A 24,910-nucleotide genomic window follows, 5' to 3' on the forward strand; every position below is an offset into this window, starting at 1 on the left:
ACATTTAAAAGACAAACAACAAACTAGAAAAATTATTTACGGGTAAATGCATACCCAGGGGGAAAAAAAAAGATGGACTTAGAGACTATGTAGCAGAACAGAATACTATAAATAAAAAACATCCAGAGTAAAAATATACATACTATGAGTACAACTTTGTGGAGGAAAATGGAGAGGGAAAGCATGGTGTAAGAAGTATAAGGAAACATTAGCTGTGGTTGAGTTTGGGGTATTGTGAATGATTTTTTTTAAACTTCTATTTTCCAAAATTTTGTCTTGTTATTATATTACTTTTCAATAGGAAAGAAAGAGAGAGTGAGAGTAGGAAGGAAAAAAGAAAAGGAGGGAGTGGAGGAGGGAGGCAGGGAAGGAGAGAGGGAGGAAGAGAGGAAGGAAGTGAGGGAAGGAGAAAGGAAATAAGGTAGGGAGGGGCAAAGGAAGATTAGAACACAAAAGTGCTGCTCTGTTCTGCTTCAGGGAGCCCTGCACCCCCTGAATGAGCCTCACCCCTCCTGCCCACCCTCTCCACAGGTCCAAGAGAAAGGCACCTACGACCTCCTCGCCCCGCTGGCTCTGCTCTTTTACTCCACCGTCCTCTCTGTAAGTTCCAGGGTGAGCCAGGCGGGTGGAGGTAAAGGAGGGGAAGGAGAAACTACCTCTCTGAGGGACACAGCCCTCCTGCCTCTGGGGATAAACACAGGGAGAAAAACTGTCAAGCAATGAGACTTGGGGCAACGGCTTCTCAGGGCAGCCATCTTGAGAGGCCTCCATCACTCCATGTGGATGTCACTGTGCCTGGTATATCTGGGCTCGCATGTAGGAACTGCTGCCATGAGAGATTATGTTGAGAGATTTTATAGCCCACCTCATTTTGTACCCCAATGGTCAAATTCCCTCAATGTGACCACAGCCTTTGTTCACCAGGTTGGTGGCTCCTAATGACTCCAAGTACATAGAGTCAGTCCACCCTCAAGGAGTAAACAATGTCTCTAGAGAATATTTGAGGAAATCTTTAGACATTGAGGCAATGGTTTAGACATTGAGGAATTCCCAAAACGAGTGGAAGCAATGGCAGTATTTAGAATGGTCTCCAAATAACGCTCTTGCAGGGAGGCTCTCTCAAGTGTTGAGTTAACTGTGGCATATTTGGTAAAAACAAAGCCCTTCCAACAGAGATAGGGCTGGATGCCATTTTACCCATTTGTAAATTTCTCTCTGAGTACTTCCAGCTCTTCTTGACCTTGTTCTGGTCAAACCTGTTACCAGAGAATGTGTGTCCTTGTGGAACATTCCAGAAGGGAAGCAGGGTCTGCTCTGGAACATCAGTGAGCTATCTCTCACCCAGACCTCTCTGCTTACTGCTCCTTCTCCATCCCAGACACCACATTTCCCACCAGACTCAGATCTCCTTCTGAAGGCAGCTAAAACCTACCACCAATTCCTGACCTGGCCTGTTCCTTACTGCAGCATCTGCCAGGAACTGCTCACCTTCATCGATGCTGAACTCAAGGCCCCAGGTAAGTTGAGGCAGCAGGTACATGGGGCAGGGGTCACATGATCAGGATACTTCCAGCTCTTCTGAAACTGTTCCTTGGATATGTCCATCCTCACCATATATCCTTAACTCATCTTTGCCCATGCCCTGGTTCAAAAACCTTGGAATCTCCTCTTCATGGTGCACACAGCCTCAGATGGTAGAGTATGCACAAGGTGAAAGCAGTAATCAGAGAAAACCCAAGGAGGGATTCTTAGAAAAAGCAGGGACAGTGTTTGGGGGCAAAGAGACCCCACCACTTGGCTTCTGCCAAGGGATCTCTGAGGCTGTCCAGGTCAGACAGGGAAGTCCCCAGAATACTGACAAGAGGCCTTTGCTTGTTCTTTTTGCCCCAGGAGCAAATAGGGAACTGCACCTGTGGGTAGACTCAGTTCTGGCCAGAGAAGGTGGCTGAAGCGAGGAAGGGAAAGTTGATGACCTCCATGAGAGGCATGGACCAGGTGCTAAGTTTTCATAGGTGGGGTCTGAAAAGTGGGAGTTCTTGAGAAACTGGGGGTGCTATTATTCAGACATTTCTCATGAGATCTACGAAAACCATTATGGAGCCAGAGAAAACACAATCAAGAACGAGTTACTGAGATTTCAAGCACACAGCTCATAAGCATAGCCATCAGTATCAAGGGCCCATTAATGGACCATCCTTCTTCACTGGTCATTGCCCCTGCACTTGGGGGATTGTTGCTGTTCCACTGGGGAATGCAGCAGGGCTCCCCAGGATGGGAACCCAGCACGCCCTCAGTTATTGTGTGACTCTCTACCCAATGTGTCAATACCCAACAAACATCAGAATATATCTATATACCCTGTGTGCATGCCCAGGCGAACTCCCTCCCATGCATCCCCCGTCAATGACACCCCACACCAGTGCTCTTCCCCGCCATAGTGGAACCCCTCTGTGATACACAACTTCTTCAAAAATGAAGATGAATATATTGCCAAATTCAATTAATAGAAAAACGAAATAGTAATAATAGGTTTAAACATTAGAAATAAAATGCATAATTTAGAAAAAAGGTGGTCCAATATTAGATATTCTATTAACATACTTCATCACATGGGCAGCTCAAAGGAACAAAATCACATAGACATCTTGATAGATGCTGCTAAGATATTCGATACAATTCAACATCCATTCCTGATATTCAAAACTCCTCTAATATGTGGAAACTATGAATATACAGAAATGTCAATAAGATAACTGCACAGGGTGAAATATAAGGACATTTCCATTGGAGCCAATAATCTTCCTCTTTTTGCTTAGAGGTATTTTGCCTATGCAAAAAGACAAAAAGTAAAGAATATTTCCTCTTCTGGAGAAGACAAAATCTTAAGCATTTAGTGATCAAACACTTGCTTATCTGTCAAGACTAAGAGAAATCACCTGAAGAACTCTCAGTACTAGTGAACAGGGAGCTAGAGCTTTCCCATATACCAGAATTAACCAGGAAGAAAACGTAATGGAAAAAAAAAAAACATGAGTTTACAAGAGCAACTAAAAATAGAAATGAAAGAAATGTGAATCACCTGCACTTCGATTTACTCACGGATAAATAATTGAAGACCCCTGTTGCTGGATTGAAAACTTCAATATTGTAATGACATCAGGTATTATAAATAAATGTAGTCACAATCAAAATATAGTCAAAATATAATAATGTAATCTTTGAAATTTGACAAAATACAAAATAAGGAAAGCTCATTTGAAAGAATAAATGTCCTAAAATAGCATTTATTCATGCATTTATTATACATATTCATTTATTTATTAAAGAAAAATAAGACTAGGATATTTCCTTTACTAGGTCTTTGAAGGTACCACAAGGCTAAAATTGATATAAGAATAGTACACTAGTGGTATAAGAGTAGATAGAGTAATGGAACAAAATATAATATCCAGAAACAGAATAGATATGTAAAATTTTATCACAAAAGTGGCATTCTTCAACAGTGATGAAAAATAATTGATCATTTAATAAATGGTATCAGGATAATTAGCAAACCGTTAAAATTTTGAATTACAGTTCTATCTTAAATATAAATATAACCTTCAGGTAAATTAAAGTTTAAAGTGTGGGAAACAAGATCATAAAAGTAATTGCAGAGAAATAGGTTAAATGAGCTTGGAGTGGAAAAGCATTGCTGAACAGGGCCACTACAGCAAAAATTGTAAAGGAAAAGACCAACGGATTTGAGAGCATTAAATTTACAGCTTTTGCATGGCAAAACCCACTATCGGTGGAAGTGAAAGGTAAATAATAAACTTTTAAAATATTTGCAATGAAAATTCAAATATCAAACCCATGAAGAGTTCTTTTGAGTCCATTTAAAAATAGGCAAACACACCAATATAAGGAAAAGGTGTGACCTAAGCACATCAGAAACAAACCAGAAGTAGCTGAGCAACACCCCTCCCTAGTAATAAAACGCAAAACAAAACAATAGTGAGAATTGTTTGGCCTATCAATTGGCATAGATAAAAAAGAATGAAAATGCTAGTATTGGTGGGGAAAGGTGGCTGCTGTGTTCTTTGCTGCTAGCAGCAGCATAAATTGGTACAACATTTTTGGAGAGCCATTTGGAAGAAGCATCAGAAAGGAACATACTCCTTCACCCAATGATTGCATTAGTATCAATTTATCCTGATGAGAAATCATGGACGTGTGCAAAGATTTAGCTCCCCGGGTATTCGTCAGTGCATTCTTTCTGATAATCAACCAACCCCAGCAAACCTAAATATTAAAAATGGTTGAAAAACTGTCATTTTGTAGAGTGCTATTCAACCACTAAACATGATATTGTAGAACTATAGTTACTGAAATCTCAAATGATATTGAGTAACTGCTTGGGTAAAAAAGCAGGTCCCAAAGTACTATATATGTGGTAATCCCAGTTTTGTCTTTTAAATTTAAACAGGCCCTCTTCAATACTAAGATCATTTAATTCTCATCACACACAGGCTAGGAGTCCAAAGTTTACACCCCAGCTGCTCACAGACCCTAGAATGCGCAGGACTGAAGCATTGGGTATAAACTCCCAAGGGATTGGTGGCTTCCTTCCCCAACCAATCAGCTGAAAATGTCTGCCCCAAACAATCAGCTGCCTCACCCAATCCCCTGATCTGTCTGCCCCCAACCAACCCTCGGTCTGTTGTAGCATGGAGCATACATAGGCTAGGATTGCCCAAGCCAAAAGCCTACCTGTCGTGTGGCCATGGTAAAGGCTTGGACGGGAGAGTTAAGCAGGTGAAACAGCCCTTAGTTCTGAGAACGTGTTGGACCTGGGCAGGTGCTTGGGCACGTTATGAATAGAGAGTTTACCAACCTAACATTCCCAGGCCCCCTCACTGAGCAAGCCATTTTAAGAACAGTCCCTTTCATTCCCTGCCTCCCCTCAGCCCCTCAAAACAAACAAGCAAAGAGATCTAAGATCGTTTCTGAGTTCTTGCTGGAGAGTGGAATTCCTTTGAGAGGCAAAGCTTTTCTTCCTTTCCAGAATTTAGAGAGAAAGAATTTAAGACACGACTGCCTCAGCAGGACCTTCAATTTGTACCAAAAGTCTGTTTCTGACTCCTTTATGAAATGGATAAGGGAGATCTCAGGGGGGGATGTGGTGTCCCCTGTGGGCAGACTGCTTCCTAGTTTCAAGTAGAACCACCTGGCTCCCCCAGCTGCATGCACGCAATGCCTTGAGTTGTTTATGTGGGGGGCAGCCCCGGAAGCCTTGGGGTTGAAGACGTGCGCCTGCAGATGTGGAGCAGAAGGGCAGGCTGTGGTGAGGCCCACACCCTGGGGCCATGGGATTTGAAACTCGGGAGACAAGAGCCAGGCAGAGCAGCCACCAGAAACAGAAATGGGATGGGGGTCCTTTGGCTGCAGAGCAGAGAGGACCCTGTGGACTGGTGTTCCTTGTGGCTACTCAGCATTGCTCCTGGGACTGTGCATTGGGACCTCCTATGAGGCTGAGACATCCTGGTGGCCAAGGAAAGGCAAATGTCAGGAGAGGGAAGCTTAGGCCACGTGGCCCATGCTGGGGGCATGTACCCTGAGAGGGAAAGCAGAGCCCCAGCAGGAAACCATTAACTCCCCCACTTGTCATAGAATCATTTTCAAGCAGTTAAAACCAAACACACAAATAGATAGCGAGCCTGTGTCAAAGTCCAATCCAACTCTTTAAAGAGGGGCCCGGCAGGATGGCTGGGCTGGTGGAAAGGAGGGTACAAGAAACGGATACCATCGGTGGAGAGAAAAAGGGAGTATGGAGAGAAGACTGCAAAGTAACATAAAAAACTAGTCAATAGCATATGGGGGAATAAAGCCCTAGCCTTTAGCTTTTCTACCAGCCAAAAAAATCACTTGTACCTTATCACACAAGTTGAGCCCTCACTTTAGAACATGTGCACCCTAGTAAAGAGTAAAGAGAAAGTCAAGCGGAGTGACCCTCTCCTCCATGATCTGAGTGGGCTTGTTAGAAATTGCTCAAGTGTAATTTTGAAAAGGCATGTGGTCATCCTTTTCCCTTATTTCTGAGTTTCCTCCCTGCCCCTGATCATTATTCTCAACACTCTGCAGCTGAGGTTGGCAATGTGGGGCGAGGGCTGGGGTGGAAATCAGGGGACTTGAGTTCTCGGAGGAGAGGCTAAATAACATAGGGGTTCCCAGTACTTGGTTGCAGACCATCTGGTTTCAAGTCCTGGCTCTGCTCCTTATGAGCTGTGGGGCCATGGGCAAGACATTTGACTTCTAGGAGACTCGGCTTCATCCGCAGAATGGGATTGATAAAGCCTCCCTTTCAGAGCCTTTGGGAGGATTAATGCTAGACGACGTTGATGTCACACCCTCTTAGCGAGCCGTGACCCACTGTTGGACAAACACCAATCTGGGTGACCTGTAACATTTTCCCCAGGCCTGGTATTCTGGGATACTCAATGCTGGAACCTCCAGTGATGGGAATGCAAGGGGGCGGGTGGGAAAGAGGGCTGGGGAAGGGCAAGGAGAAGGGACAAGTGATGGGATGAGACAAGCTATCCACTTTGTTTCTGCAAGGGGTGCTTGGAAAAGGCACACTGGGCTGGTTTCCAGGTGGTAAGTGGCTCCTGGACCATCGCTGAGGGCAGGGGAGGTTGGGGTGGTGGTAGCTTAAGAGACTGGTCCTGGCCGGGTCATGGGGAAAAGATGACTGGCAGCCTTTGGGAGCCAGTTGCCGTGGAGACGAGTGAAACAGTTTAGCCTGCTTTGATGTGGCTGCATGACAGAGGAAACAGATCAGGTTATCAAACCTGCGGGCCTCCCAGTTCCTCCTGACTCCACCCCTCTGGGGGTGGCAGGAAACCTCTTGGGTTGAGTCCAAATGTTTATTGAATATTTACTTCATGGCCCCTGGATTGCTCAGACCACACTACTTGCCTGCAAGGTATTTATTTATAATCCTGAGGGGCAACGGGGGGTGTCTTATGGGCATGAGTTGCTCTGTAATTTCCAGAGCACACAAACCTCAGTGATGCATCGCCCCCAGGCCACACCCCTGCGAGGTGGAGGGACAAGTACTATTATTCCCGTTTCATACACAAGAAAACCAAGGCCCAGAGAAGTTCAGTGTTACTTGCCTAAGCTATGAAGTGAAGTGTGAGTGCAGAAGGCTGGGCTTTGGCTTGTCGAGCCTGACCTATGGGGTGTCACTTAATAGCTGACCTTGAGCAAGTTCCTGCAGCCCTCCCAGCCTCCCTGCAAAAACTAGGCCTGTACTTGTTAAGGGGATGGTGACAGCAGCGGTTGCCTTACTGTGTGCTTACAGTTTGTTAAGCACTGCTGAGTGTTGCTCTCGGCTAAACCCTCAGAACTTTCCCTGGGTAGTTAGTTCTATTCCCAGTTTTCAGCTGATGAAACTGAAAGCTAGAGATTTTAGTGGCTCGCCCACGTCACGGAGCTAATGAGCGCTTCACCACTTGAGCCTTTGTCTGTCCGATTCCAAAAACCATGTTCTTACCACATTTGCACAAAGCTGCGTTTCTTCCAAGAGCCACAGATAAGGGACCGTGCGTGATGGAAAGACCCTGGAAGTCCCCTGGGGAATTTCTCCTGCTCCTTTCCCTTTCAGATGCTTAGTGTCTTCCTGCCCTTTGACCTCCTGTCCAGGTAGAAACAGACGTGGGTTAGGTCGAGTTTGCCTATTAATTGGTGGCAGATGAATTCCACCTATTCATCAGTGGCAGTGAGTTTCCCATGGCACATTACTGACCACAGCAGTTTGCATTTCATACTCTGCCTCTGGTTATGAGATGACAGGTGTAGGCCCTTTGGAAAACTGTCAAATGTCATTGACCAGTAGGTGGGGGAGATTTAGGGAAGGAGTAGGAGGGTTCCAGTCACAGGGTATAATCAGTTAGGAATAAATTGGCTCATTTTAACAGAAAGCTCAAAAGAACAGTGACTTAACTCATAGGGTTAATTTTTCTCTCACATTAAAAAAAAAAAATCTGGAAGAAGGCAGTCCACCATTGGTACAGTGGCTCCATGTTCATCCAGGATCAGCCTTCTCCAATCTTTCTGCACCTCCGTCCTTAACAGGAGGCATCTATCCTCAGTCACCTCTTGATCTAATGTGGCTGCTGGAGTTCTGGCCATCATGTCCATATTCCACTTGACAGAAAGGAGGAAGTAAAGCAAATTGCAGAAAGGGGTCTGTCTCCCAGAAGCCCTAAACTACACCTTTTGCAAGGCAGTTTGAAAAATGTGACTTTTCAACTGGGGACTTTGCCCAGGGTTCCGTTAGTAAAGAAAGGGTGATAGATTTGGGGCAGATGCCTGGAAGTCGCTGCCATATAAACTTGGTGGTAGAGTGGCCTGCAAGACCCCGGGTTGGTCCTATTGGGTGACAGCAGGGCGGGGAGGGGGCTGGTCTGACGGCAGCTGTGTGGGTGGCTCCTCTTGATTTCCTCCTTGCTAGAACCTGACACAGGAACGACCCAGGCACGTTTTACAGTCAGCCCTTGGGCTAAGATCGTCAATCGCACAAGTTGTTGCATGTGCTGAGGTGGCCAAGGGGGCTGTGAGCGGCAGGCAAGGGGAGAGGGGTTTCTGTCCAGCAGGGCTCCCCTGCAGCTTCCTGGTAGAGCAGGGGTTCTGAACCAGAGGTCCATGGGCCCCCTCAAGGGGTCTGTGGAAAGATCTCAGGGGGTCCGTGAGCTTGAATTGAAAATTCAAAATGACATTATTCTTGTGGAGATATGTTGGTGCAGGTGAAATATATTTATTAAAAAATACACAGTACGGTGTGGACTTAGTAAGGGGTCCGTGGTATTCAGCTGACTGGCAGAAGGGTCTGTGGAACAAAAAAAGGCTAAGAAGCCCTGCGAGTAGAGAGAGGAGGGTGGACTCGTGGTGGTGCCGGGGCTGACACCGCCGGCCCCCTCAGCTGGTGTGTCCTCCCTCGGGCGTCCGGGTCACACAGTGAAGACAGAGACCTGCCTGGCCCCAGGATCCTGGGGCGTTCTGACTTCAAGCCAGTGGGGCGCTGGCTGGCAGTGGGATTTCTAAGCCCGGCTCTGGGGAGCCACTTGGCACAGTAGTTGATGGAATCGAAACCTCCCTCCATGTTGCGCAGTCTTTTCTGATGTGTTCCCACGCAGAGCCCACCCCACCAATCCCTGACTCCCAAATCCACACCCATGCTAAGGCGCGAGGGCCGTGGTTGGGAGACGCCGCGGAGCCGGGCTCGTTGGTTCCCTTTGGGGGGAAGTCTCGTCCGGCGAGCGTGGCTCCTCTCTGGAGCTAATGGCGCCACGGATAGTCATCCCCAGCCAACCAGCCCTGGAAACCTCCCCAAAGGCCCACGGTCCTTGTCGCAGAGTAAGGCAGAGTAAGCAGGACCGCACGGAGCCAGCACAGGCCGTTCAAAGTAGCCGCCCGTGGACTGGACCCCGGCCACAAAACGAGGCTATTAAAATAGCTGGAGATGAACAGCAATAGCAAAATAAGATGTTAGAGAATATTCTTGTCACAGAGGCTAAAGGAGAAATGAGAGCTTCAAGGAGAAAGTTGTCAAACACACACTTTTTTAAAAAGTCAAAGAGAAAGAGGATAAAGTCGAGCCTCTGGGTTTTGTGTCTGGGGAGCCACTGGGAAGCCTCAGTGGGCAGGCGGCTGGACACTGATGGCTGGACGATCCAACCTGCTGTCGAGGCGAGTGTGGGCTCACAATCCTCTGCTCTCAGGACTGAGCCCAGCTCTGTGTCCTGGGTCTATAGCGGCAGAATTGGGGGTGAAGAGATGGGCTCAGTGGGGTGTCACCCCTTAAAACACCACTAAATAGTGAAGAAAAGAGCATCGGGGCCAAGGGAATATTTTGTGTCCGTGTGTCCGATTTGTGGCCAGGGAGACTGGGGGCATCAGTTTTTGTCTCCACTACCTTATCAGATTGGGGAGGGGGTGAGAGTGGCGAGGGGAGGTTTTCTCTGTAATGTGCATGGGCTGCCACCAGATGGCGTCCCAAGACCGAATAGTCACAGCCCCGGTTTCTGGGGCTTTCCCTGGCAAAAGAGACATAACATGAACTTCTAAGCATGTGACAATGACATATAATAAATATCAAACAAAAGACCAAAAATCAAAACAAATTAGACTCCCAACTGGAACTGCATAAATGTGGTAAGTTTCCGTCATCTAAACAAAACCCCAGCCTTTCTGTTGATGGCTGTCTCTAAGCTCCAGCTTTGGCTTTGAACACAGCGGGGTCTCTGGCGGGGTCCCAGGCCTGGCCCCGCTCCCCCTGTCCCACCGGCCCCGCCCCCATCCCTGTAGTGGTTTGGCCTCATCTGTGAGGAGAGGGCACTCTGTTTCCACTCCTTACCAAAGCTGACTGAGGACTGAGCATGTTTTTAAAGGAAACGCTTTCCAGCCACAGAAGTGAGTCAAGTGGCAGGGAAAAGGACCCTTTTCGGTTTGTTTCTTCTCAGCATGTTGAAGGCAGAGGAGAGAGGGAGGAGGGTGGTCAAGGCCTCAGAGGCCTGGCGTCTAACCTCCCGCTTACGGCGTAAAGCGACAGCCAGGACCAAACTCAGGCTTCGGGCCCACCGGGCTCCCGACCCCGAATCCCTGGTTGGGGGCTGGGGGGTGGGCACAGTGGCCAAGAGGGGAGTGGGCAGCCAGAGGACGGCAAGGCCCCGGGTGGATTTGGGGGTCGGAGGCTGATATATAGGGTTGTGTTAGTTGGGGTTCTCTAGGGAAATAGAATCAACAGGGGATACCTGTAGGAAGTATTCTCTCATGTGACCGTGGGGAGGCACAAGTCCAGATTCCACAGGCAGGCTGCAAACCAGGGGCTCTGGTAAAGGTCCTTGATGAGTTCCCGGGAGACGTGGGCTCTCCGAAGTCGAGCTGGAAAATTCTCTCTGAATGCTGAAATCACTTCCCCTGTTTAGGCATTCAGCTGATTGGTAAAGGTCACTCATCGCTGAGGGCAATCTCCCTGGGTGATTGTAGCTGTAATCAGCCATCAATGCAGGAAACACTCTGGTGACTGAAGTCCATAAATGTCCTTGTATTACAGTTAGCCCCGTGCTTGCTTGACCAAACAGCTGGGCAGCAGTCCCTGGCCGGGTGACGCATTAGCCTGACCATCACGGGGTGGAGGTGTTCCTCGAGAGGAACAAACAGAGCTGCCTGTGGAAAGTTCCGGGCAGACAGCAGGCGTCTACCTAGCAGCCCTCTCTCCCCAGCTGCTCATGCGCCCCATCCGAGTGACCTCATGCGCCCCACCGTCCAGTGCCTGATAAACCCACCGGCTCTCTTCTTCCACCCCCCCAACCCCCTCTCCCAGGAATCTCCTACCAGCGACTGGTGAGGGCAGAGCAGGGACTGCCCATCAGGAGTCAGCGCAGCTCCACCGTGTAAGTGCCTGAGGGGCTGGAGGAGGGGAGGGGAGGGGAGGGGAGGGCGGGCAGTGGGAGGCAGCTGGGTGGGCTGGCCTCCCCTCCCACCCCCACCCCCACGCCCCGTGCCACTGCCCCGTGCCACTGCCCCCTCTCCTTCCATCACCGCACGCCCCCACCGGCCACAGCCGTGTTAGGCACCACTGTCACTCGTTCGGGCTCCCAACGCAGGGTTCCAACCAGGGTCCATGAACAAGCAGGCTTCACGGGGCCAGGAAGCCGCTGGACTCGCTGGTGATGTCTGCACAGAGGTTCATGCTTTTCATGCTTGGGGGCTGCGGGTCCATATGTTTGTCAGATTCTTTTTTTTTTTTAAAGATTTATTTATTTGTTTCTCCCCGCCCCACCTGCAGTTGTCTGTTCTCTGTGTCTATTTGCTGTGTGTTCTTTGTCTCCTTCTGTTATTGTCAGCGGCACAGGAATCTGTGTCTGTCTTTGCCGCGTCGTCTTGCTGCGTCAGCTCTCCGTGTGTGTGGCGCCATTCCTGGGCAGGCTGCACCTTCCTTCGCGCTGGGCGGCTCTCCTTACGGGTGCACTCCTTGCGTGTGGGGCTCCCCTACGCGGGGACACCCTGCGTGGTTCCACACGGGTCAAGGAGGCCTGGGGTTTGAACCGCGGACCTCCCAGGTGGTAGACGGACGCCCTAACCACTGGGCCAAGTCCACTTCCCTGTTTGTCAGATTCTTAAAGGGCAACCCCAGGCACATCTGCGGAAGGAAAGATCGACTGGGCCAGGGATACAGGCTCAGTTAAGGGGTTGTTACACAAGCTTGCCACTGAGCAAAAGCGGGTTCTTTTCCTCCCAATGCACTTTAAAGACCACTTCCTGGGACACGGGGAGTTTCAAAGAGAGAGTTTGTTTGCACAAGCAAAGGAAACAGTAGCCTATTGGCCCAATACTGCCTCCCTAATGTTTAGGATTTTAGGGTTTTTATGGATTCAAACGGGAGGGAAGAGGGGTTACCATCACAATAGTAAGTATACTGAGGGTGGGCCTCGTTTGAAATAACCATAAATCAGGGTATGATCCGTCTAGAATTACCATCACAATAGCATATATGTGGGTGAGGGGAAGTCTAGGGTAACCATAAATGGGGGTGAGGCCCCTCTAATAGCTTCAGTCATTTCAGGTATTAATTTTGGCTATTGGTAATAGAAAGAGCATCTGTGTAATGACTTAGCAAATCATAGTTATTTGTTAATTCTTAACCCTCAGTTACAAGCTCACTCCTTTTTTCTTATAAATGGAAAAATTAAAAAGTAGTCTCTCCTGGGAGTGGGTAGCTCAGTGGTTGAGCGTCAGCCTCGCATATACGAGGTCCCAGGTTCAATCCCCAGTACCGTCTAAAAACAAAAAAAGTAGATTGTTCCCGTCTCCGGGCCCCTGACAAAGCCCAGCTGTGGGACAGAAGTCCACAAAGACTGGAGGAGAGCCCCTGTCACGGTGCATCTCTGCACTGGGTGCAAAGTGGCACGGACGTGTGGTTGAGACAGCAAGAGAGCAGGTGCCGGCACGAGCTGGCCCTTCAGCAATTCATACTAGTGAATTTTCAGATAAAACTGCACCATGCAACGTGATGGCTAGAATTTGCCTTGAAATAAGGCAGTGATGGAGGAGGTGGCCTCAGCGAAGAGAGAATGGGTGGCTAGCTATTAAGGGAACGGTGGACCTGTGGTGGTTTGCAATTCTCTTCCCATTAGGATATGTTTGGAAATTTCTATAATAAATTTGAACACTGGCACAGCCCCTCGCAGGTCACGGCTAACCCATCTGATGGCTTCGGGCCAGCTAGGAAAGGCGTCCCCTCGGAGCCGAGGAGTCAGATGCGGCCCTGCCTTGGCACCCTTCCACCAGGCAGACGCCCAGACCAGCACCCATGGCCCAAGGGCACAAGCCAGAGTCAGCTCCGAGTCATCCCAGGCCACACTGCGCAACGGCATGTGCCCTGTGCTGCCCTGCCCCGTTCCAAGAAAAAGAAATCCCCTCCTGAAATAAAATTTCCTTTTGCTTCATCTTGCAGCCGTTCAGTGTCCCATAAGGGAAAAGAAAATGTTTAAATTACAATTAAGATTATTTTTCTTTAAAGATTTATTCATTTATTTATTACCCCCTTGTTGTTTGCATTTGCTGTGTCTGTCTGTCTTCCTTGTTTCTTTAGGAGGCACCGGGAACCGAACCCAGGACCTCCAATGAGAGAGGGAGGCACGTAATCACTTGAACAACTTCCATTCCCTGCTTTGCTGTGTCTGTCATGTTTTCCTTCTTGTGTCTCTTGTGTCATCTTGTTGCATCAGCTCGCTGTTCTTCTTTAGGAGGCACTGGGAACCGAACCAGGGATCTTCCATGTGGTAGGCAGGAGCCCAATCGCTTGAGCCATATCCACTTCCCTCATTTGTGTTTTAAAAAATTAAATTCAATTTTGAAAATGTAGGCCAGATACATGTTCGGAAGTGGAGCGCCGAGCTGCCCTTGACCTGGGGGCTCTCCCCTGGCCTCACGAGGCTGGTAGTGGTAAGTGGGAGGTGTGTGGCCGCCCCATGGCCCAGAGCCGGGTCCTCTGTGTCCCCAGCACCGTGCTGTTGCTGAACCCCCTGGAGGTGCAGGCCGAGTTCCTCGCCGTGGCCAACAAGCTGAGCACGCCCGGGCACTCGCCCCACAGCACCTACGTCACTCTGCTCCTGCATGCCTTCCAGGCCACCTTTGGGGCCCACTGCGACCTCACGGGCCTGCACGGCAGGCTGCAGGTATGTGCCTGGAGCCCTGGGGCTTAGCACTGCCCCTTCCCGCCAGGTACTTCTCCAGCACCTCAGTGCTGCAGTCTCAGGGTGCACTGGCCTCCCCAGGGGGGTTCTGTTATTCTGGGTCCTGATGGGTGGGGGGACCCTGGACAGTGGGGCTGGGCCTCAGGAGATGGCTTGGGCTGGATGGTATGGGAGTGAACTTTGGACCAAAGCCATAAAACCTAGTGACCTTGGGCAAGTCCCTCCATCTCCAGGCTGCAGGGATGCGCTCTGAAATCCCTCCCAACTCTGAAGCATTATGGCTTTGGGTCCTTCTCGTGTAACATTTTTCTGGGAATAGCAGGGAAAGGGGGAGGCCTGGCTCCCTGGTGGCTGTGAATAGAGGTGGCGGACACAGCCAGGGAGAGGGCTGGTGGCTGCTGGATGATTCAAGGAGCTGGCAAAGGCTCCTAAAAGCAACCCCGACGCCTCCTGGGGTTTTAGGCCAAGACCCTGGCAGAGCTCGAGGACATCTTCACGGAGACCGCGGAGGCCCAGGAGCTGGCAGCCAGCATCGGGGACGCAGCGGAGGCCCGGCAGTGGCTCAGCACCAAGCTGCAGGCAGTGGGAGAAAGAGCCGGCTTCCCCAGCGTCTCAGGTGAGGCTGCTGGGAGGGCGGAGCCGGGCCCGCTTTCCCTCTGCTCCCGAGGGAGCCGTCCTGGTCGGCCTGGGGGCTCTGCTCCACAGAGTCATCCAGGGATCCAGGTTTCTCCCACACCTCGTGCCCCCGTCCCAGGGGACGTCGCTCCTATCTGCAGGGTCGGGTCAGGTTGCCACCGTGTTGGCAGCTGGCAGGAAGAGGGAGAGAGGGCGCGGATGGAGGGCAAGGGGCTTCCACTGGTGGACGACAAATGCAGAAAATGCACACATCACTTCGGCACAGACCCCTTCGAGCCGGCCTTGGTGGCATGGCCACGCTGCACATGAGCCTGAGATGTGTCACTCTGTTACCACGGAAGAAGGGGGAACAGATCTGAGGGAACAGTTAGACGTCCCTGTCACAATATTCCTCACAGACCCCTGATGACATGGTGTCCTTACCTTCCTGCTGGGGCGTTCTGAGCTGAGGCTGACAGCCCGGCTTCTCACTCGGCCTCGGCCCCTCCACCGGGGCGCCTTCTCCCCCAGCCCCGGGCTCTTCTGTGAGATGAGGGGCCGCCTGGCCCATCTGTGTCCCTTCTCGGCCTCATCTCCTGCCCCCCCCGCCCCCCGCCCTGGTTCTTACAGACTCGGCAAAACCCGGCAAGCTGCACACCATCCCCATCCCCGTGGCCAGGTGCTATACCTACAGCTGGAACCAGGACAGCTTCGGTGAGGAGCCGCCTGCGTCCCGGTGGAGCCCCCTCCCCAGCCCCAGCTCCCTTCCGCGGCCTGGGCAGCGGCCCCCCACTCCCCCCACAGCCCCCCACCTGAGCAGGCCCCAGGCTGGCCCCGAGCCCCCTCCTGCCCTCCGCCCCTGCCTGCACCCACGGCCCCTCGGAGGGCGGGCGAGAGGGGTTTCCACGGCCCGGACCCCCAGGTGCCACGTCTCCTTGCTTCTCTGCAGACATCCTGCAGGAAATCCTGCTCAAGGAACAGGAGCTGCTCCAGCCGGGGACCCTCAGGGACGAGGGGGAGGAGGAGGAGGAGGAGGAAGAGGAGGAGGACGACCTGGACACCGACGGGCACTGCGCCCAGCGGGACTCGCTGCTCTCCACCGGCTCAGGGACCTTCCACGACTCTGCCCTGTCCCTCGCCTCCTCCCAGGCCTCCGGCCCTGCCCTCTCCCGCCGGGTGCTGACCTCCTTCGTGTCCGGCCTCTCAGACAACACGGACAGCGGCTATGTGGACAGCGAGGAGGGCTCCTCCTCCGAGTGGCCCAAGGCGCCCGGCGGCCAGGAAGGCCGGGGCCACCGCCGGCCCGAGCACAAGTTCAACAGGATCTACAAACTCTTCCGGAGGCCGGGCCGCGCGCTCCCGCTGCGGCGCGCGGGGAGCCTGTGCAGCCCCCTGGACGTTGCGGAGCCGCCCCCCACCCGCGCCCAGCGCTCCCGCTCCCTGCCCCAGCCCAAGCTCAGCTCCCAGCTGCCGGGCTGGCTGCTGGCCCCCGCCTCGCGCCACCAGCGCCGCCGGCCCTTCCTCAGCGGGGACGAGGACCCCAAGGCCTCCACGCTCCGAGTTGTGGTCTTCGGCTCCGATCGGATTTCGGGGAAGGTGGCGCGGGCGTACAGCAACCTGCGGTAAGGGGCCGGCAGCCGCAGGGGGGGCATCGGGGCGTCGGGTCCGACGGGGGCGCCAGCGGCCCCCTACTCACCGAATCCTCCCTGTGCCAGGCGCCTGGAGAACCACCGCCCGCTCCTCACGCGGTCCTTCAAGCTGCAGTTCTTCTATGTGCCGGTGAAGCGCAGCCTCGGCGCCGCGGCCAGTGCCTGCCCCGCGCCTTGCAGCCAGACACCCCCAGCCCCCACAGACTCCCCGAGGCACCCCAGCGCCGCGGTACGGCCCGCGCTCCGGACCACAGGGGTGGGGCAGTGGCGTGGACAGGGGCACGTTCCAGTTCCCTGAAAGGGGGGAGGGTATCGGAAGTCACCCCGAGCGGTGGCCCGGGTCTGCAGGCGCCCCCTCCGTGCCCGGCGTCCCCTGCCCCATGCTTGGTGTGATGTTTTGCCCGCATGACATAAACGGAGAGCTGCCAGGCTCTCCGCAGGGCAGGGAGGAGCTCCGGCTGGGGCCGCAGGGGCCATGCGCGGCCCTGGGGACCTGGGAGTGACTCGCGCCCCTCGCGCCCCAGGAGCTGGGTGTCGCCCCGCGGGAGGAGAGCACCAATGACATCTCCCACTACCTCGGCATGCTCGATCCCTGGTACGAGCGCAACGTGCTGGGCCTCATGCACCTGCCCCCTGAGGTCCTATGCCAGGTGAGTGGCCTTGGGGGGGGCAGCAGGGAGCCAGCCACGGAGGTCCAGGGCCCACTGGGAAGAGAGCAGGCAGGGTGGGGGAGAGGCGCGGCTGAGCCTGAGGCCGGCCCCGAGGGCAGGGCTGTGGCCCCTGTGCTGGCAGGGTCCAGGGTAGCTTCTGGGGACCTCAGGCTCAGCCCCCCTTTTCAGCTGGACCTGGGCCAGCGGGGCCTGGGGCCTCCCTGGAGGCCATGTCTTGGGTGAGGGAGGCAGGGGGCTGGGCTGCGGGTCGCGCCCTGACCATCCCGTGTCCTGCCCCCTGCTCTGGCTGCCTCCCCACCTCCCTTCTCTCTTTCCGTCCCTCACGCTGTCTTTTCCTCTATGTCTACCTGTCCCTGCCTGGGTCTCTCTCTCTCTCCCCACCTGGCCCTCCGGCTCGGCCCCGCCAGTCTCTGAAGTCCGAATCCCGGCCCCTGGAGGGCTCCCCGGCCCAGCTGCCCATCCTGGCCGACATGCTGCTCTACTACTGCCGCTTCGCCGCGCGCCCGGTGCTGCTGCAGGTCTATCAGACGGAGGTACGGCCGCCCCGCCCGCCCCACCCGCCCCGCCGCGCGGCCCCTCGCCCACCCGCGGGGCTCCAGCAGCCTCCCCGGCCCGGCCCGGCCCGGCAGGCCTCCGCCCCCACCCAGGGCAGCCCAGGGCGGTCCACGCTGAAGCACCGCCCCTGCCCTCTCCAGCTGACCTTCATCACTGGGGAGAAGACCACGGAGATCTTCATCCACTCCCTGGAGCTCGGTCACTCTGCTGCCACGCGCGCCATCAAGGCTTCGGGTGGGTACTGCGCGAGCCGGGGCAGGGACGGGGCCTGGGCAGGCGGGGCCCAGGGGCGGGGCCACAGGGAGGCGGGGCCCGGGGTGGGGCCATAGGGGGCGGGGCCTGGGCGGGCCATGGGGGCGGGCTCAGGGGCGGGGCCAGAGGGAGGCAGGGCCACTGCAGGGGGGGGGGCGGCAGGGGGGGGCCTGGGCAGGCGGGGCCCAGGGGGCAGGGTCATAGGGAGGCGGGGCCCAGGGGCGGGGTCATAGGGAGGCGGGGCCAGTGGTGGGGCCGAGGGGAGGCAGGGTCAGGGGAGGCGGAGCCAAAGGGAAGTGGACTCTGGGGAGGCGGGACCAAAGGGAGGCGGGGCCAGGGGGTGGGGCCTTCGGGGGTCAGTGAGGGGCCTGGGAAGCGAGAGGGAGTAAAGGGTCAGTGTGTGCGCAGGTCCTGGCAGCAAGCGGCTGGGCATCGATGGCGACCGCGAGGCCGTCCCTCTAACACTACAGATTATTTACAGCAAGGTAAGAACTGGGCTGGGGCCCGTTCCCCGTCGGATCTGCTACAGATCCTCCCTGAGTCCGAGCCCCAGAACGGGATGGGATCCCAGACTTGAAGCAGAAAGGCCGCAGCAGGCTCCCCTGGATGCTGGGGGAAGGGGAGGGCATCCCTCTCCCGGTCCACCTCCAAGGCCTCCTCCCCCTTTGTGCTTTCCCTCCACTGAATCTGTGGCCCCCACTTCCTGGCCTCGGGCTGGGGGTGAGAGGGGAGCACGGGCGGGGCTTGGTGGGGTCTTTGGGAGCACCCAGTGCAAGGTGGTTCGCTGGATTCTGCCTGGAGTCTTTCCCTCCCCTGGCTCGGCAGGGCCAGGGAGAGGGCAGGGGCTGCGGGGCTGCCCTGCTGGGCTGGGTGCATGGGAGAGGCAATTGGTGGGGCAGGGGGGAGGTGCACATGCGCTGGCCAGAGGGGTGCAGGCCCAGAGGGGCTTGACTTCACACATGGGGAGCCCCACTTCTTTCTTTCCTGCCTTTGTTCCCGTGTTCCTTCAGCCCCTCCAGTGATATTTATTTAGCACCTACTCATGCCAAGCTCTGGGCTGGGCAAGGGGACATAGCAGTGAGCGGGAGAGACCAGGCCCTCCCTTTAACTAGGAGGAGGGAGACGCACGGAAACAAGTGAACAAATAAAGGGCCAAGATAATTTCAAAGAGTGGTGAGACGACGCTGCCAAACTAGGGCCAGTGGGATAGCGAATGAGGGAGCTGCTTTAAATCTGGTGATCAGGGAAATCGGCAGGAAATACTGACACTCACTCAACTCTGACTATGTCCCAGACGTTGTTCTAAGCCCAGGAGTGTTCACCAGACTGAAAAAAAGGACAAGCATGGTCTCAGCAGACCTGCTTGCATTCTAGAGGAAGGTTGACCTTGGTTAGAGGATCCCACAAAATGGAAAAGTGCTACTGTGAAAAACAAGAAGAAGTGCTACCTGGTACTATAAGAACCTATAAGGGGTAGATTTGACCCAGTCAGGAAAGCTAGAGAAGGTTGCTATTGGGAAGAAAACCAGGCATTAACTAGGCCAAGGGTACAGTGTGTGCAAAGGCCCTGGGGTGAGGTGGAGAGGGGTGCATGACCATCAAAGGGCCCTGGAAGAAGGCCAGAGGGGCTGGAGCAGAGAGAAGCAGAACATGAAGAGGTGAGGCTAAAGAAATAGATGAGACCAGGATGCCAAGAGCCCTGAATGCAATGAGAGGCATTTTGTCTTGTCCTGAGAGCAATGGGTATCCACTGAAGGGATTTACAGCTCAGGCGAGGCTGGGAAGATGTGCGACATGATCAGATTTGAGGTTGTGGGGGTTCCTCCAGCAGCTCTGTGGGGAGCAGATTAGAAGGGTCCACAGGCAATGTGGAAGGCAACTTGGAGACTGCGGCCGTTGTCCAGGAGAGAATGAGGCCAGCCCCACTAGAGCAGAAAGAGCCGGAGGCGCCTGGGTGTCATGTGATCAGCAGGGCTTGGCGACGGGTTAGAAATGGAGAGCCCAAACTCCTGGGCTTCAGCCTCTGTGACTGGCACTGCTGTTTGCCGAGTTGGGAATATGGGAGGAAGCCCAGGTTTGGTGGGGAAAGAGCATGAGTTTGGTTTTGGCCGTGTTGGGTTTGAGGTACCCGTGAGAGGTATAAAGAGAAACAATAGGCCGTTGGGTGCATGGGCCCGAACGCAGAGGTGAAATATGAAGATGGGTGTGTAGGTGGCAGTGGGGAAGGGCGTGGGTGAGATTCCCTCGTGGACAAAGGATGGAGTGGAAGAGGCCTAAGGACCTTCCTCATGTAATGGCGGCAGAAGAGGGGGCGCCTCCAGCCAGAGAAGCCAGAGGCATGATGGGAGGAAGGTCCAGGAAAGTGCCCTGAAAGCTCAGGGGAGTTTTTTTAAAAAAGGAGAGTGCTGAATCGAATCAGATACTCCTGTAAGGCCAAGGAAGCTGAGGACTGAGAAATGCTCGTTGGGTCGGGAAACAGGGGGTCCCTGCTGAGGGGGACATTCGGACAAGAAGCTCAAAGCAGGGCTCTGGCCTGGCGGTGGCCTCAGCAGTAGGCCATTAGGACCACCCTCCAGGGGCTCTTAGCCGTCGTGCCCTCCGACCTGGTCACAGAGATGGCCCGTGGACCTCCCTTGATCTCCAGGGTCCACCTGGTGGGGAAGGGGCCCTGGCGAAGAAGCCAGTCAGGGAGAGAGAACTGCCTGGGGAGGCGTGGCCGCCAGCAGCTGCCTGTCGCTGGTGGGTGGGAGCTTCCTCTGGGAAGAGAAGGCGGCAGGGGCCAGGGGGCCTCTGGGCTGAGGGGCCTGGCTCTGCTGCCTCTCCAGGGAGCCATCAGCGGACGAAGCCGCTGGAGCAACATGGAGAAAGTGTGTACCTCTGTCCACCTCAACAAGGCCTGCCAGAAGCCGGAGGAGCTGGGTGAGCGGGCAGGCTGGGGACCCGGGGAGGGCGCCAGGCAGGGAGCTCGGGGCCTGAGCCGCCTTGCCCTGCAGACTCCAGCGTGGAGGCGCTGACGCTAACCCTGACGGAAGTGGTGAAGAGGCAGAACCCCAAATCCAAGAAGGGCTTCAACCAGGTGAGGGCTTCCCACCCCTGCCCCCCGCCCAGCCACACCCCCCCCTCAGCCCGAGGGTCCCGGGACTCACTGGAGCGCGTGCACGCGCGCGTGTGCTTGTGTTCATGAGCGAGCGTGAGATGTGGAGGGGTGTCGGGGGACTGTTTGCCGGGGCGCGCCTGGGGTCAGGCACGTGAGTGGGAGAAGATGAGAGCAGGGCGAGGGTGTGGTTTGGGGGGGGTGTGCATACATGGGGTGCTGTCACGCCCTCGGGAGAAGGTTCTGTGGCCACTAGGAGAGGCTGAGGCAGAGGGGGCTCCGTGCGGGGGATCTGCTGGGGTGGGGAGGGGCAGAGGCCAGAGAGGAGGGAGACGGGCGTCCCACGGGAAGGACCGTGGTGGGCAGGGGCTCGGGGGCTGGCCTCCCGGGGCTGAGCTGGCGCTTGCCTCCAGATCAGCACATCGCAGATCAAGGTGGACAAGGCGCAGATCCTCGGTTCCAACAGCTGCCCCTTTGCCGTGTGTCTGGACCAGGATGAGAGGAAGATCCTGCAGAGTGTGGTCAGGTAGGAGTGGGGGGGGGCCCAGCTCTGCTTCCGCCAAGCGGGGTCTGGGGGAGGGGGCCAGCGTCTACCCTCCCGGGGCTGCGCCTGCTCTCACCCCTTCCCCACCCCGCAGGTGTGAGGTCTCGCCCTGCTACAAGCCCGAGAAGAGCAGCCTCTGCCCGCCACCCCAGACGCCCCCCTACCCGCCGGCCCACGCCGCCAGCGACCTCTGCTCCCTCCTCTGCCTGCCCATCATGACCTTCAGCGGCGCTCTGCCCTAGGGCGGCCCTGGCCCCAGGCTGGACAGGAAGCCCTGGGCACAGCAGCTGCCCCGAGCATCCGCACCCCGCAGTGGGCTGTTCTAGTGGAGCCCTGGATGGGCCAGGGTCCCGCCATGGGCCCAGCGGCCAGCAGGCGGCAGTGGGGTAGGTGGTTCCCATGCCCTCAGGGCTCTCCTTGGGAAAGGAACAGACATTGGGGAGACAGGAGCTTGGCCCGCAGCCTCCCCGCCCCTCCGCCAATTCCTCATAGCAGAAGGAAAGGGACAGGTGGGCTGACCTCTGGAGGCCTTGCCCATGAGCACACAGGCTTGGGTTCTTTCTAGAAGAAAGGTCTGCGGCTGGGAGGCTCTGGGGCATGGCTTGGGCCTCTCCCAATGCTTGGTCACCCCTTACTTTGTCAAAGATTTGGGGAACGTATTGTATCTGAGGTTCAGTCCCCTCTACTCTGGGGCCCAGATGGTGGAAACGTTGGTGCGTCTTTTTCTTTCCTGACCTTCAGTCACTCTCCCTCCCTTCCCCCTCCGTCACTCACACACGTGTAAACACTCCTCTCTCTCAAATCCCCTGGGTCTTCTGAAGCATCAGCACTAAGTTTAGCTTTCCCTGGCTCCTGTCAGGACCTGGGACAGAGTCCCTCTTGACTCTGGATCTTTTCTGGACCTGAGATCCTTGGGAGCCTGGACAGCCTTAAATTCAGCAGAGGCCCAGTTGTTGTCTAGCTAAACGATCAGAAAGAAGTTAATTAGCTTCTTTCCTCAGCACTAAAATGGAGGAAATAAAACCTCCTTAAAGAGTTGAAAGGAGATCACCTGCCTACCACCTGGCCGAGCACTGCAATCCTGGTGGGTGCCCAGGCAGGAGGAGGGTCCCCGCCCTCTGAATGCTACTCCTTTGTCTCGGGCCACTGGGGGCCTCCAGTTTCCGGGGTGCTCTGCAGTTACTCCTTTCCAATTCACCGATGAGGCAGAACCAAGGCCGAGGGGGTGAGAAGCCTTTTACTCTCCAAAGGAGGAATTGTCTCTGTCAGGGTGAGGGGTTACTGCTCAGGTATCCCCTCTCTACCAGGTTGACCCCAGTGCCCCCGTCACCCCCATCTCACTCCTTGGGCACGTGGTCTGGAGAGTCATCCATCCCCTAGAGTTCACTGGCACCATTGGCTTCTGGCCAAGGTCCCCAAGGAGGAGAAGATGGAGGGCCTGGCCTCATGGAGCTTAGAGCCTGGTGGGGGGGAAGTGGGGTTCACACAGGGGAAATGTTCACCCCAGGGCAGAAGATGAGAGCCTAAAACTTAAACTCAAGACGAGAGGCAGGTTGGAGTGGTTTGAGAGTTGGAAGCAAAGTGTGGAGGGCAGGATTTGGACTGGTAAAGGTGGGGAAAGTCACCATGGGAGCCTACAGTTGTACCCCACAGAGCCCCTCCTTCCCCTCCTTTTCCTGTGCCGTCCTGCGCCTTAGGTCCTGGGCTTGGAGGAGCCCATGCAAATCCCAGCCCAGAGCTCTCGTGAGTTAAGAGAAGTACACAGCCAGCTCCTCCCCTGGGCCACCTTTCCTCCTCTCTCTCAACCATCTGTCTTGCACAAGGCTCCAGAAGAGTGATTGGTCACATGCCTTCAATATTTTTTTTGTTACATGAAAGCAAGTTGTCCTACTACATGATCAACAGATGTCTCAGAATAAATGAATGGAACATTATTGTCAAATAAAACGTAATTATTCTGGTGTTTAATGATCTTCAGTTATTTTGCTGCCTGACAATTATCTACTAGTTGGATGGTTTGCATACATCTGTTCATATGTAACAGAAATAAGATTCCTGAGGGATTCTTTTGACTGGATTTTTGTAATTTCCCACTTTGTGCTAAGAGTTTCCCTGATACCCTCTTCTATTAAGCCTCATTGCATTCACCAACCCATAGAACAAATAATCCCATACATTAGGACCCAACAGTTAGGTTCCTGTGCCTTCTTACTTGAGAAATATAGGACCATATATCCAGCTGCTCCCTGTAACCCAAAGCCCCAGGGAGGGGCTGGGCCTGAGCTGTGGTTTCTGGTGGATGGTGCAGAGAACCTTGTTGTCATGAGGAAGGGAAATGAGCTCCATGATGGTGCCTGGATCATAGGCAGGGAGAGAAGAGGAGGTGAAGGGATGTGGAGGATACCTACGACTTGGAAAAGGAGGTGAGCACTGCACTCCCAGAGCAGCCATCAGAATGGAGGGAGGAGGAACCATGAGATGCTCTCCCTCGGCATCAGCTAGCTTTTGCAACCAATAAAGCATCCCTAAACTCAATGACTTAACACGATGATCATCTAATCTTGCTCGTGCATCTGAAGAACATCTTGGGGTCACCTGCTGTAAGCTGGACTCAAAGTGGCTTGTCTCCAAGGGGCAGGCTGGGTTCAGATCTGCCTGTGTGTGCCTCAAGCTCTTTGGATCCACATACTAGCACCAGAAGGACAAGCAGAGATAGGTGTAGCCTCCCAGGGCCTGGGCCTGGAGCTGGCATACTGACTCTTCTGCCAACAGTCAATTGGCCCAAACTGATGAAACACGTCAACCCACAGATCCAAGAAGCTCACCAAATCTCACATAGGACTTTTTTTAAAGTATATGAGAATGTACTTCACCTCTGTGATGTTCTTTCCGAAAGCCCATACCCCAGTCTAATTATGAGAAAAATATCAGACAAACCTGTATTGGGGGACATTCTACAGGATACCTGACCAGGTCTCCTCTAACTATCAATGACACAGAAAACAAGGACAGAACTAAATGCAATGGATTAGATCCTGAGATAGAAAGAGGACATTTGTGGAAAAACTGGAAGAATCCCACTGAAGTCTGGATTTTTTAAAAACACACACAAATAGACACCTCTTTATTAAATTCCTAAAAAAAAAAAAAAAGGTAACTGTGATGGTTAGGCTCTTTTGTCAACTTGACCAAGTAATTGCGCCCAGTTGTTTGGTTAAGCAAGCACTGGGCTAACTGTAATACAAGGGCATTTATGGACTTTAGTCACCATTGACTTTACTGCAGTG

General features: G+C 54.2%; 1 protein-coding gene across 1 annotated transcript in view; it reads left to right on the forward strand.

Annotated features, from left to right (window-relative positions):
• The window catches only part of PIK3R5 (phosphoinositide-3-kinase regulatory subunit 5), a 74,465-nt gene extending 50,874 nt beyond the window's left edge, over positions 1 to 23,591 (forward strand). Inside the window, exons 4-19 of the mRNA XM_058283491.2 lie at positions 532 to 600; positions 1,379 to 1,517; positions 11,369 to 11,438; positions 14,051 to 14,225; positions 14,706 to 14,859; positions 15,489 to 15,572; positions 15,808 to 16,480; positions 16,574 to 16,736; positions 17,032 to 17,157; positions 17,586 to 17,711; positions 17,874 to 17,967; positions 18,394 to 18,470; positions 20,811 to 20,904; positions 20,979 to 21,061; positions 21,493 to 21,605; positions 21,718 to 23,591. Coding sequence (XP_058139474.1) covers positions 532 to 600; positions 1,379 to 1,517; positions 11,369 to 11,438; positions 14,051 to 14,225; positions 14,706 to 14,859; positions 15,489 to 15,572; positions 15,808 to 16,480; positions 16,574 to 16,736; positions 17,032 to 17,157; positions 17,586 to 17,711; positions 17,874 to 17,967; positions 18,394 to 18,470; positions 20,811 to 20,904; positions 20,979 to 21,061; positions 21,493 to 21,605; positions 21,718 to 21,865 — 2,388 coding nt within the window. The 3' untranslated portion in view covers positions 21,866 to 23,591. The remainder of the gene's footprint in view (positions 1 to 531; positions 601 to 1,378; positions 1,518 to 11,368; positions 11,439 to 14,050; positions 14,226 to 14,705; positions 14,860 to 15,488; positions 15,573 to 15,807; positions 16,481 to 16,573; positions 16,737 to 17,031; positions 17,158 to 17,585; positions 17,712 to 17,873; positions 17,968 to 18,393; positions 18,471 to 20,810; positions 20,905 to 20,978; positions 21,062 to 21,492; positions 21,606 to 21,717) is intronic.
• Positions 23,592 to 24,910: the final 1,319 nt, after the last annotated feature.

The sequence above is a fragment of the Dasypus novemcinctus genome, chromosome 21, assembly GCF_030445035.2.
Source record: "Dasypus novemcinctus isolate mDasNov1 chromosome 21, mDasNov1.1.hap2, whole genome shotgun sequence".
Taxonomy (NCBI): domain Eukaryota; kingdom Metazoa; phylum Chordata; class Mammalia; order Cingulata; family Dasypodidae; genus Dasypus; species Dasypus novemcinctus.